Genomic DNA, 12,301 nt, shown 5'->3' with positions numbered 1-12,301 from the left:
GAGCCTGGTCTCGTTGGTGTATACGGGAAAGAGCCACCTTCCTGCAGCTAGTATTAAACAGCCTCTCAGGGAAGCGTTCATTACCTCTTTTACACTCACACACGGCACATCAATGGATATTCGGCAAACGTAACGGCTCATTCCTTGAAACCCCAATACTGGCTTGGTGAGTGAAAGGAGTATTGAATGGGGTGAAGGCCTACAGTCAAATCTCAGCAGCCGAGTGACATTAATCCGGACATGATGTCCTACTTACAACAACCATGCTCACCACCTCCTCGGTATCAGCCGAGTTGAGATATCTGAATGAAGTGCATACACACAGTTTGCAACACGACATTTCGAGTCTACTGATAAATGGTCAGACGGGAAAGAGCGGGTACATTTTTATCACACATATCGGTGATGGATGTTCTAGGCCGCTAACGAAATGATTCACCATCAATAATTATCCCGGAGAGTCCCGTCATTGTTAAGACGTACGCCACAAAGAAATGTAGCCCTATGTAGGCTGTCAAATACTCTGCGAATGTGGTCCGAAAGTGCCATGGTATCATGGTGGGGGCATATATTAAATTCTGTGCTCTTTCTGCAGCCCAAGATAGTACGAGGTCATTTCAAATGACCTCGTAGCAGGGATAACGATAAAAGCTCTACAACCTCGTCGCCATCCCACAGAATGAGTTTGTTTTGGTAAGCATAGGTACCAATTGAATACATGTTGAGCAGATAGGCCTCGTCTGGATCTTGCGAGAGGAACTGTTGTTCTTGGCTGAGAGAATAGGATAATCTATAAGTGGAAGTGCCCATGGAACCGTGTCAGTTTTTCCCTTTGTTTCCGTTGTATTTCACGTGTGTATTTTTCTCTCCACTTTTAGATAACCACTCATACTATCCATGTGGCTGTTTCTTCTCGAGAAATTCGATACGAGTACGATTCCGGCATTTGGGTGCATGCTTGACTTGCCAGCCCTACCCAGGTACTAAAGACATATGGACCCAGCACCTTCTCGACAACGTCATCTTATTGGGTTGATCGTCTCTGAGCAATCCACAGGAGTAAAATTGCGGCTCAGCGTACATTGCCATGATTACTGTACATGAAGCAAAATAATCCCTCCGCGTATGGCCCCCACACTAGAGAATCCATCGAGAAGGACGAACGGTGAGTTCAACCTCACTGGGACAAAGATGAGCCGGCGCTAGATATCAAGGGTGGGTTTAGTGTAATAATACTCCTTCTAAGCCAACAAAAATTCGGAATACTGTCAGTCAGTCCTAATTCCTATATAGATTTGCGATTGTCAAACGTCCTCGGTATTGCATAGCAAAAGAAATGTGTCACAGGGGACGGTTTTCCCCTTGGTCCTATTTTTGCGGCGGGTTGAGCGGCCCAAATGGGAAGCCTGATGAGTTTGCTGAGACGCTATTGAGACGCTAGCCCGACGAATGTCGGTCTGTCTCTAGTCAGCGTCACAGTGGCTTGGCTTGGGCTAAGAGCAGCTCTGATTTGCCGGTATGATCCTTGAGGTATGTTTCGGGTTGTCCGTTCAGTTTGATTAAATATGCAAGGGGGCTGGGGAGCCAAATTCATGATACAATAACTTCACTGTAGGGAAGTGGGTAGGGGGTAAGAAGGCGCCCAGCAGCAGGTACCGAAAAGAATAGAAAATAATGCGCACATCAAGATCACATAAAATTAATGAGAAATGTGGGCGAAATTTCGTGAAACTTCAATCGGAGGTATAATAACCGCCACATAAAGCCAGTCGGATAACCGAAAATCAGTTACATAACTTCATGGTTATGCAGGCATAAAACAAAACAAACAAACAAACAAGCCTAAAATGATGTGCAGGGTCTTTTTTCTTTGTGCAGACGTCATAAATTTGGTCTCCGTCGGACACGTCACATGACAGGTGAAGACCTTGAGACATTTCGTGGAGCCAATCTATTTTCTAGAAGCTCTTCTCAGCCACTTCGGACATCTGAATGTCAACGGCTGCCAAGAGCCAGAAAATGAGAGACAAGGGTCTTTATGATGCTGCCTAAATTAACAAGTGGCAGTGCGACAAGGCACAGTCAGCTCGAACAGCGACCATGGTGGATGAGCCTGCGCGAAGGTGACATTCCGAGAGCGAATGCAACGGCGAAGAACCATTGAAAAGTGCTGCCTAATCAGCCCTATTCGACTGCCGGAATCCGAAGGGGAAGGTGATTGGCAGGGGATGCTCCACTGGAACTGGTGGAATGGAGACGCTCTATTCCACTGTCTTCCGGTTGGTCCACGCCGAATGTGGTACAATCCAAAGAATGGGGCCTCATGGCTGACCGTCAGTCGTTATATTACTCTACGGCGGTATCCTTCTGTGCTGCCTCTTGGACGCCATTCCCTGTCTTTCCCTCCGTTTCCTATCCACCGCTACCACTATGAAGGTCGCCCTGCTCACCTTAGCAGCGGGCTTGGCCAATGCCGCCTCGATCGCCGTCACTCCACGGGCGTTCCCCAACGCCCCTGATGAATATGCTCCCGCCAATGTTTCCTGTCCGTCCACTCGCCCCAGTATCCGCAGTGCCTCTGTCCTGTCGACCAATGAGAAAGACTGGTTGCAAGTGCGTCGGAATGAGACCCTTCAGCCCATGAAGGATTTGCTCGGCCGGCTCAATCTGAGCTCCTTTGATGCCTCTGGGTACATTGATCGTCATAAAAACAACGCGTCAAACATTCCCAACGTGGCCATTGCCGTTTCGGGTGGTGGCTATCGCGCTTTGACTAATGGCGCCGGTGCTATCAAGGCATTCGATAGCCGTACCTCCAACTCCACAGCCCGTGGACAACTCGGAGGCCTTCTGCAGTCTGCCACTTATCTATCGGGCCTGAGTGGTGGTGGATGGCTCGTGGGCTCCGTGTACATCAATAACTTCACCACGATTGGTGACCTGCAGGCCAGTGACAAGGTCTGGGATTTCAAGAACTCGATCCTGGAAGGTCCTGATGTCAAACATTTCCAACTGGTCAACACGGCCGCCTACTGGAAGGATCTGTACGATGCTGTGAAGGACAAGAAAAAGGCCGGCTTCAATACGTCGTTGACCGACTACTGGGGCCGTGCTCTCTCCTATCAGTTCATCAACGCGACCACTGACGATGGTGGTCCCAGTTATACATGGTCGTCGATTGCCCTGGCCGACGATTTCAAGAAGGGTAAGATGCCCATGCCTATCCTCGTCGCCGATGGACGCAACCCGGGCGAAATACTCATTGGAAGCAACTCCACTGTGTACGAATTCAATCCATGGGAATTTGGCTCTTTTGATCCGTCTGTGTACGGCTTTGCCCCATTGGAGTATCTCGGGTCAAATTTCGAGAACGGTGTGCTCCCCAAGGGGGAATCGTGCGTGCGCGGCTTTGACAATGCGGGTTTCGTCATGGGTACCAGCTCGTCCCTATTCAACCAGTTCATCCTGCGTCTGAATGGCACCGATATCCCTGATTTCCTCAAGGAGGCTATTGCCGATGTTTTGGAGCATATCGGTGAGAAGGATGACGATATTGCAGTCTATGCACCCAACCCCTTCTACAAATACCGCAATTCGACGGCGGCATATTCGTCGACTCCAGAGCTGGACGTGGTCGATGGAGGCGAAGATGGACAGAACGTGCCTCTGCACCCGTTGATCCAGCCTACCCGCAACGTGGATGTGATCTTTGCCGTGGATTCATCCGCCGATACGGACTATAGCTGGCCCAACGGGTCCTCTCTAATCTACACCTATGAACGGAGTTTGAACACCACTGGTATCGCCAACGGGACCTCCTTCCCTGCGGTGCCCGATGTCAACACATTCCTCAACCTCGGCTTGAACAAACGCCCAACCTTCTTCGGATGTGACTCGTCCAACACCAGCAGCCCGACCCCGTTGATCGTCTACCTGCCCAACGCCCCTTACACCGCCGAGTCCAACACCTCGACCTTCCAGCTGTCGTATAAGGACGAACAACGCGATGAGATTATCTTGAACGGCTACAACGTCGTGACCCAGGGCAATGCCAGTGCCGACGCGAACTGGCCGTCCTGCGTTGGGTGTGCCATTCTCCAACGGTCCACTGAACGTACGAACACTAAGCTTCCCGATATCTGCAATACTTGCTTCCAGAAGTACTGCTGGGACGGCAAGACCAACTCTACCACACCGGCGGCCTATGAACCGGAGCTGCTGATGGCGTCGTCAACTTCCGGGGCGTCGAAGGATCAGCTGAATCGCACCGCAGCCGTCATCGCATTTGCGGTCATGTTCTTTATGACGATTTAAGTGCCTGTACCTTTTTTTTTTGGGATACCTGATGCCGTGGCGAAGTATGCCTTACGAATCCTTTCCCTGATTTATTATTTGCTATCGCAAAATTCTGAATATTCCCTCCTCGCATTGATTGTGTTTACTAGCGTATGTCGAACTGAGTGTACCTTCAATACATAACGTGGCGATTGCTCTGTCGTTAATCTGAGAATATACCTCAAGTCATTATTATCTAGTCTACCATCGTGTATACTCTTTGATTCATGGTAAAATGTATATCGAGTAATGTAATTACCGTCACCTCATCCACAATTGGAATGATGCGATACGGCACTAGACCCGACCGGGAAAATGACAATACGGTCGGCTGTGGCCATAAAATGGGAGACGAGATGGCATTAAACTTCATCTTTTCTCCAGGATCATTGATCGCAAAAGAAGCACTGAGTTGCGTACCATGGCTACGAATACATCATCATTTACTACCATCCCCGTATTGGATTACTCCCTTTCCACGGCATCGACCACCAAGTCGCAGTTCCTATCCGATCTTCGGAATGCACTGATCAATGTGGGGTTCTTCTATCTGATCAATGCGCCCATTGCACCTCGAGTCCAACAGGGTGTAGTGGATAAGTGCAAGGAAATCTTTGACCTACCGTTAGAGAAGAAGGTCGAGATTGAAATGGTGAACAGTAAACATTTTCTGGGCTACTCTCGACTGGGGGCGGAGATTACTGCGCGCGAACAGGACTATCGGGAGCAGTTCGATGTACGCCACTCTACACCGATATATATATATATATATCCTCCACTCCAAGATGCTAACGACACCACGTGTAGTTCGCCACAGAGTTACCAACTCCAGGGCCTGATGAACCACTCTATCGAAATATTCGGGGCCCTAATCAGGTAACTACAATCAACCTGCATTGCTTGTTAACCTTTCAGAAGGCATGCTAACCCTCTCCAGTGGCCCGATGAAAGCGCCATTCCTGGCTTTCGCCAGGCCATCGAGGCCTATCTCGATGAAATCAGCCCACTATCAGATGCATTTCGGGGACTCATTTCAGAGGCACTCGATCTGCCACCGACCGCGCTGGACCCGTACTTTGACGACCCACAGCAACTGAAGTTGAAGTTGATCAAATATCCCCCGCCGCCTGGGTCCTCGACCGAGGCAGAGGTTCAAGGCGTCGGCCCTCATAAGGATTCGGAATTCCTGACCTTTCTCCTCCAAGCATCGCCCCACTCCGGATTAGAAGTGCAGAATAAATCGGGCGATTGGATCTCGGCTGCGCCGGTGGAGCATTCCTTGGTGGTGAACATTGGGCGCGCGTTGGAGGCCATCACAGGGGGCGTGTGCACGGCGACGACTCATCGGGTATCCCTTGCGCCCCGGAATTTTATCGATCAGACGGGCGCGCCTCTCGGGCCGCGGTTCTCCATCCCTGTGTTCCTGGGAATGGGCCTCGATCTCTCTGCTGAGAAAATCGGCCTGCAGATACCACAGCATATCAGGGATCTGATCCAGGATGACAAGGTACGATCGGATGCGGAGGCTACGTTTAATCGCATCTTCAGCGGCCGGACAGGTGAGGGAACGCTCCTGCACCGGGTGATCAGCCACCAGGATGTGGGTCGGCGATGGTATCCCGACCTCTTGGATTTCGCTCTGAGACAATACGAGAATCCGTAGCGAGCAGTGAATGTACACAAGTCCACATAAACCCTCTCGTGTCTGTTGTTCGCGGTATTTATGTAGAGCATAACTGTAAACTCCCGAGGATCTGATTTCTTAAAGGCCTTGCAGCGGCTTGGCAGTCGCTGGCCGCGATCGGCAAAACCACTCCAATCATAATCCAGATGGCTGAGTATACCCCAGACATCAGGAGACCGAGTGAGAGAGAGGTTGGGGGTTGCCTAGCGACTGAAAAGCCCAGGTGGGGTGATGATGGCGTTTGAAGCGATTGTTCTTGCGATGACCTCCGGAGCGTCGCGGAAACCCGACGGGGCAGTTCCCGTGTGCATAAGCCCTCGTTCGCTCGCGATTACAGAACCGTCAAGACGATCGCTGACACTTGGGCATCGGTTGCCGGAGTGCCGTGACGTATACAAACCAACAGAAAGGGTCTCCCATGAGGTCTAAGTGGGTTCGTACAAAACACCGGGAGAACGATGCAAGGCTGAGAATCAGTTCAGGCCCCTGCGGCTTACTACGCTGGTCATCCCGAAGCGAAAGGGACTTCTGACAGGTTGGGATCCTCCGCGGATCTGCAGATGCCAGCATTGCCTCCCACCCATTACCAATCACAAGGGGGATTGCGTCCAAAAAAACCCTACACACCGACGGGGCCAAGCCGCTTAGCCCTTCCCCCACCTGGCCCGGGTCTGGACGTGAGTGGCATCATACGTAGGTGCAAACGTAAGCTCTTGTGGCTGTTGTCTCTGAGCTGCAGAAGGTCCCGTGTATAAGTAGGACATTACGGCACCGTCGCTTCCCATATGGCCCCAGATATCGATCACCCATAATTAATCTCTGCCTGAAAATTAAACCACCCCCCTCCACAATGCAGATCAAGTCGTCTACCGTTCTCGTCGCCCTTTTGGGCTCCTCCATGGCCCAGGCTGCCAACATCCAGCGGAGACAGGAGCAATCGACCGACTTGGCCGATGCCACTCCCACTGACACCGGCTCCGCCTCTGTCACTGGTCCCACGGAGACCGGCTCAGTCACTCTCCCATACTTCACCGAGACCGGCCAGTCGGGCACTGCGACTGGAACCGCATCTGCCACCGGCACTGAATCTCCCACTGGATCGACCACTGGATCGGCGTCTCCCACCGGATCGTCCAGCAGTGGAACCGAATCGACCTCGGACTCGGCGACGCCCACCAGCGGATCGGCCTCGGCCACCGAGTCCGGATCGACCACTTCGACTTCGACCTCTACCACCACGGAGGCATCGACCACAAGTGCAAGTGAGACCACCAGCAGCTCGGAAACGTCTTCCTCCACTTCCTCATCGGCTTCGCCCTCGTCGACTGACTCGGGTGCGTCCTTGACCTTGCCTCAAGGGTGGGCCACGTGGATGCTCCCCTTCGTGCTGGGTGCTTTCCTGTGAGAAGATATCTTGATTGAATGGTGTGATGTGCTTAATGAATATGAGAAGGGATTTGGATTGGGTATATATAATCCACGTGTGTTTTGTCGGATAGCAACCATCGTTCCCTGTGTACCTTCGCTCAACCAATAATGATGCTTTCGTTAGCTATTTATCTCTACAGCTGTGCAGATAGTTAAGATACATCTAATCATGTGGACCTTTGCGATAATAAGAGACACCTTGATTGGTACTACTGCTGTTCCCCCCGCAGTTTCTCCTCGTAAAGGGAGAATCCTGAGTACGGTCAAGCCTCGTGCCTGACCGCAATCCAGTAGCGCGATGACAAGCACGCACAGGATGCATGTTGTCTTTATCTGAATACGGTGTTCGGCAAATCAATCCACATATGGAGATTTTTCACTCCTTCGTGGGCTGGTGGAAATTGGCTGCCAACTCTTCTCCCTAAGAATAACCTCGTATTTTCCCGGCTGAGCCTCAGCCATGTCGTGTTCGAGCCAACCACAGCGTTTCCCTCCCAACGATTTTCCTCATTTAAGGTTCTGCTAATATATAGTAGGCCCTCAACACGACCACCGCCATGATCACCGGTCTGGGCGGATTGAATATCTGAGGCTATGTGCCCAAGCCTGGCACGGGATGTAAAAGTATGGACTCAGCCTTGGAGGCCGGCTGGCCCTTATTATCCTCTGAGCGCCCAGTACATTCGCCAGCAATTCACCCGTTCATTCAGATCACAACCTCATTCACACAATGGCACCAAGACGTGGTGGTGGTTCCTCCGGTGGCGGTAGTAGCTCCAGTTCCTCCAGCTCCAGCAAATGCAGTGGTCCCGCATTTAGCTCACAAGCAGCGCAAATTGCCATCGCGTTCCATGCGCTCTTCTTCCTCGTCTTCTGTGGGCTGTTCTGCGTCGCAGCCTTCAAGCTGATCCGCAGCAAGCAGAAAGGAGTAGCCCTACGACGATGGTTCCCTCTCGGCCTCTCGATCACCTTCATGGTCGTGTGAGTCCTGGCCCCTTTATCTCCACGAGCAGACCAAATCCCGACTAACGACATGCAGTGCGGTTATGTTCTTGATCGTCCTCTTCACGCTCCTCCAATGTGACATCGCATCGGTCACTGTGTACCAGCTCGTCGGCCTTGTGCCAACTTGGCTTATACCCGTGGCACACTTCCTGCTCATTGCCGTGATCATGATCCCCATCTGCAAGCGCCTGCTGCAGGGCAACCGGAAAATCGCAAAGATGGTCACCACCGTCCATACGGGCTATATCGTCGTGCTTGGAATCGTCCTGCTCTGCTATCTAGCCATCTTCACCCACCTCATCGATACAACCTATCGCACCGGTGCCCGGGTGAGTTCCAGCACGTTACGACTTCATCAAAGGCGACTAGCCACCGCGTATTACGCCCTTTCGGTAATCGGAATGCTGATGGCAGCTGCGAATATGCTGTTCGCACTAGTCCGCGGCCGTCATCTGCGACGAGGAGTACGTCACTTTGTCCCAGTACATTTTGATACGCCAAAGAACTGACATAGTATGGTATAGATCCTCCTCCCCGCCATCGTGCTCCTGGTCCTATCGTCCTTGGGAATGACCGCTCTCAACCTCGCCAACCATATCATCATCGATTACCTGCAGAGAGAATTATTGCGCAAGGGCGTCGCAGCATTCAACCGTTCGATGGAGGCCCAGACATTCCTGAAATATTTCTTCTACGCCGCGACCTTCCTCACGGCTCTCCTTGTCGCCTCGTCGAAGCAACTGTCCGACAACGCCTCCACCGGGCCCGTGACGCATCTCCCCAACCAACCGAAGTACTACCCTCAGCAGCCTTACAGGGCTTATCAGCCTCAGCCTCAGCCTCAGTCTCAGACCCAGCAGAGCTATCGGTAGTTTCTGGTGCATGGAGCACGTGGAATCTGTTAGCTTTTATGACCGGGAATGACGTTCGGACGTGATGTTAGGGTTTGTTTGATGGCTGCATAGAAATGTGTTTGAAGCGGGATATATGATGATATAATGTCTTTTCTTTTGTGGCTATTGTTCGCGAGATTTCGGATATACCCCAATATACCCCAATACCCCTATTCTTAGTTTGAGATTAATATTGGTTTGAGTAATATATTATTGGTTGTTATTTGCAGAACTGCTCGTGGTGGTCTATTGATGTCTCGCGTAAGTCAACACGTACGCTGTAGGACAATATCTGAGATGTCGCAAACTGGTGTCGCTTGCATGTATATAAATAGAAAACTGGCTGCGGAGACATAAATAGCCCAGGAACTATACGGCCAAAACTGGCTTTACAATGGTTGATTGGATGGAGAGAGTGGAGTTGTGGAATGCAAAGGGCGAACGAGATGCGATGCAACCAGTGGGCCTGTGAGTTAAACCTTAGCTCCATAGATCAGATCTGCACTCCGGCTCATACTAAGTATTGATGGATATCAGGCGATATGGATTAGTCTGTTGAATTAGGCTCGGCTGAACCTCTAGCGCTAACTATGGAGAACTTGCATATAAAGAGTTCACATGAGGTTTTTCCGTCCGTATCTTTGATGACTAAAATGTAGGACTTCGAGCTTCAACCACGTTGTCAGAGTACAAGAACCATTGACAGTACGCATATGCAGCACTCAAATTAATAAATTACGCCTCAATCCTCATACACCTTCACAATCCTAGCGTAAACACTCGGCTCACCCCTATGCGTAAACCCGACCCCCATATCCCGTACAATCCTCATATCCTCCACAGTCGTATTGACCAACTCAATATCAAACCGCCGTACATAATACGCAAGAGCCATGTAAAGTTCGAGGAATGCAAGACTTCAAACATTAGTAAGTATCTGTGACGCGGGTGATGTTTTGCTTACTTCATGCCGACACATACCCGACTGCCACGGGAGAAGGATGTAATGTATTTGAAAAGATGCTCGTTGTTTCGGCCGGCGGAGATCCATCGCTCGGGAGAGAACTTCTCCGGCCCGGGAAAGATGCTTGGGTCTTTGTGGCCGATGTAGCTTGAGGAGCTGACTGGCGTCTATGAGACTCTGTTTGTTAGTGTTTTGTGGCTGGGTCCGAGGGGGTTTGCTTACTCCTGGTGGGATGGTGTATTCTTTGTAGGTTAGGGTTTGGTCTGGTGCGATGCGGGGGGATCTGGATGTAAGGAAGCCGCCGAGACGGAGGGATTCGTTAACGGTGCCGGTCTGTGGAGGTGTGTTAGTCATGTTAAATTCTACTACAATAGGGAAAGCAAACGTTGAGGGTTGAAATAGGATGAAGAGACAGAGTTTGGAGGGAGATTTGTCTGATCACTTACTAAATATGGTAACCTTTCTAACTCGGACCAGGTAACGGGGCTGGTAGGGCTCGGCAGGACGGTCCTCAGCTCCTCTCTCAATCGAGTGCGCATCTGCTCATCCGATGCGATGTGGAAACAGGTAGCGGTCAATGCTCTGGCCGTAGTCTCTGTGCCAGCACTGATGAGCAGAAGGCCTTCATCCTGCAGACGCTGTAGCGACCGTTCTTCAGGCGGAATACTGGGATCAGTCAGCTGGTCGTAGATGGTTTTATGTTTGCCATCCATATCATCATGGCCGAGGCTATATTTATCCCCATGAAATGCCTCAGCTGACTGCTCATATATCGCCTTCTGTATATCTAGTACAACCGATCTTCCGGGATGGATCGCACGCAACAACCGAAGGGGTAGCTTTGTGAGCATGGCAATGAAGATCGGGAAAATGCGATTGAAATGGACACTACAGCTGAGATCATGAACGGCCTTGCGAACATCTGTGCGCAGATTCGCGTCCTCGAGATAGCCCCAACTTTTACCATAGCAGTAATGCGTAATGACATCAGAGGTCATAGCTGCGAAAGCATCATCGACCCGGACTACTTCGTTATCCCGGTGGAAGGCTTCGAAGCGCTGCATAAGCTTGTGGACCTTCTCTTCGACCAGGCGGGATAGCACACGGATCGACTTCTTCGAGAAAAAGCTATTTACGAGGCCCCGACGATAGCGGTGGAGGCCGTGGTCTACTGTCGAGGCGGTGGAGAGGGGCATGCCAGTGAATGAAACATATTTTGCATCCTTATTGCGCCTCTGGGTGCCCGATGCGTAGATCTCGTCGTAATAGTGCGGGTCACTGATGTGGACCTCGCGAGGGTTGATGCGCACGATGGGCCCTGGCTCGTGGTTAGTTGGGCGTGATATGGCCGGGCATTCAGGGTTGATGATTACCGTATCTCTCGTGCATTCGCTCGATCTCGAAGAGGTACCTCCCTCCCAAGCATAAGTCATAGTACCACTCATACAGGTGGGTGACTGCTGCTAACTTAGGACCCGGGATCTTCCTCAATGGATGGGAATAGAGCCGGTAAATGCCAATGGCAATGGGGTAGATGACTAGTCCAATGAGGGCAAGCCAGAGTCTCGGTGAATCCATTGTAATGCTTTATAATCATTAGTATAGTCCGCACGGCACACCGTGCATTCCAGATGCCACAACCAACCTTCATATAGTACCTGGAGTGAGGGTGAAGATACGATGTAGAGTTGGGGACGCGCTGCCATCTCGTCACAATCTTTCTTGAAAGATGACTAAGGGATAAAGGCCAGTAGTAAATAGACCTTGATTGGGCTCGTTGTAAAGCTAGAAGCAGGTGAGCAGCCGGATTCTGCCCCCTCTGGTGGCAGGTTTGTGGTTAACCCATCTGGATAATGATTCCCCGGGCTTGTCATTGGTGCAGCCCGATCTATTTGGCAGGGCATCGACTGCCACCTGATAATGTGGATGTGGCGTACTGTTACTTAAATGACAGTGGGCTAGCCAGCAGTTATGTCTTTCGCTGGTCACCAA

At 51.1% G+C, this 12,301-nt stretch overlaps 5 protein-coding genes across 5 annotated transcripts; 4 read left to right on the top strand and 1 right to left on the bottom strand.

Moving 5' to 3' along the window:
* Positions 1-2,430: 2,430 nt before the first annotated feature.
* Positions 2,431-4,314, top strand: ABOM_002653 (lysophospholipase family protein; the record flags this gene model as incomplete). The annotated part of the gene is made up of 1 exon (XM_022529783.1): positions 2,431-4,314. The coding sequence occupies one exon, from the start codon at positions 2,431-2,433 to the stop codon at positions 4,312-4,314; it is 1,884 nt and encodes a 627-aa protein (XP_022391225.1).
* A 442-nt stretch (positions 4,315-4,756) lies between these two features.
* Positions 4,757-5,998, top strand: ABOM_002652 (isopenicillin N synthase family dioxygenase; the record flags this gene model as incomplete). Its single annotated transcript, XM_022529782.1, has 3 exons — positions 4,757-5,071; positions 5,143-5,211; positions 5,273-5,998. 3 exons carry the CDS (start codon positions 4,757-4,759, stop codon positions 5,996-5,998), a joined length of 1,110 nt encoding a protein of 369 aa, XP_022391224.1.
* Positions 5,999-6,869: 871 nt separating this feature from the next.
* On the top strand, positions 6,870-7,424 carry ABOM_002651 (uncharacterized protein; the record flags this gene model as incomplete). Its single annotated transcript, XM_022529781.1, has 1 exon — positions 6,870-7,424. The coding sequence occupies one exon, from the start codon at positions 6,870-6,872 to the stop codon at positions 7,422-7,424; it is 555 nt and encodes a 184-aa protein (XP_022391192.1).
* Positions 7,425-8,177: 753 nt separating this feature from the next.
* Positions 8,178-9,324, top strand: ABOM_002650 (uncharacterized protein; the record flags this gene model as incomplete). Its single annotated transcript, XM_022529780.1, has 3 exons — positions 8,178-8,428; positions 8,487-8,916; positions 8,977-9,324. 3 exons carry the CDS (start codon positions 8,178-8,180, stop codon positions 9,322-9,324), a joined length of 1,029 nt encoding a protein of 342 aa, XP_022391223.1.
* Positions 9,325-10,087: 763 nt separating this feature from the next.
* On the bottom strand, positions 10,088-11,887 carry ABOM_002649 (cytochrome P450; the record flags this gene model as incomplete). The annotated part of the gene is made up of 5 exons (XM_022529779.1): positions 10,088-10,262; positions 10,310-10,476; positions 10,532-10,642; positions 10,756-11,627; positions 11,683-11,887. 5 exons carry the CDS (start codon positions 11,885-11,887, stop codon positions 10,088-10,090), a joined length of 1,530 nt encoding a protein of 509 aa, XP_022391149.1.
* Between the last annotated feature and the right edge of the window lie 414 nt (positions 11,888-12,301).

The sequence above is a fragment of the Aspergillus bombycis genome, assembly GCF_001792695.1.
Source record: "Aspergillus bombycis strain NRRL26010 chromosome Unknown contig00023, whole genome shotgun sequence".
Classification (NCBI taxonomy): domain Eukaryota; kingdom Fungi; phylum Ascomycota; class Eurotiomycetes; order Eurotiales; family Aspergillaceae; genus Aspergillus; species Aspergillus bombycis.
This window is presented reverse-complemented; position numbering and strand designations above follow the sequence as displayed.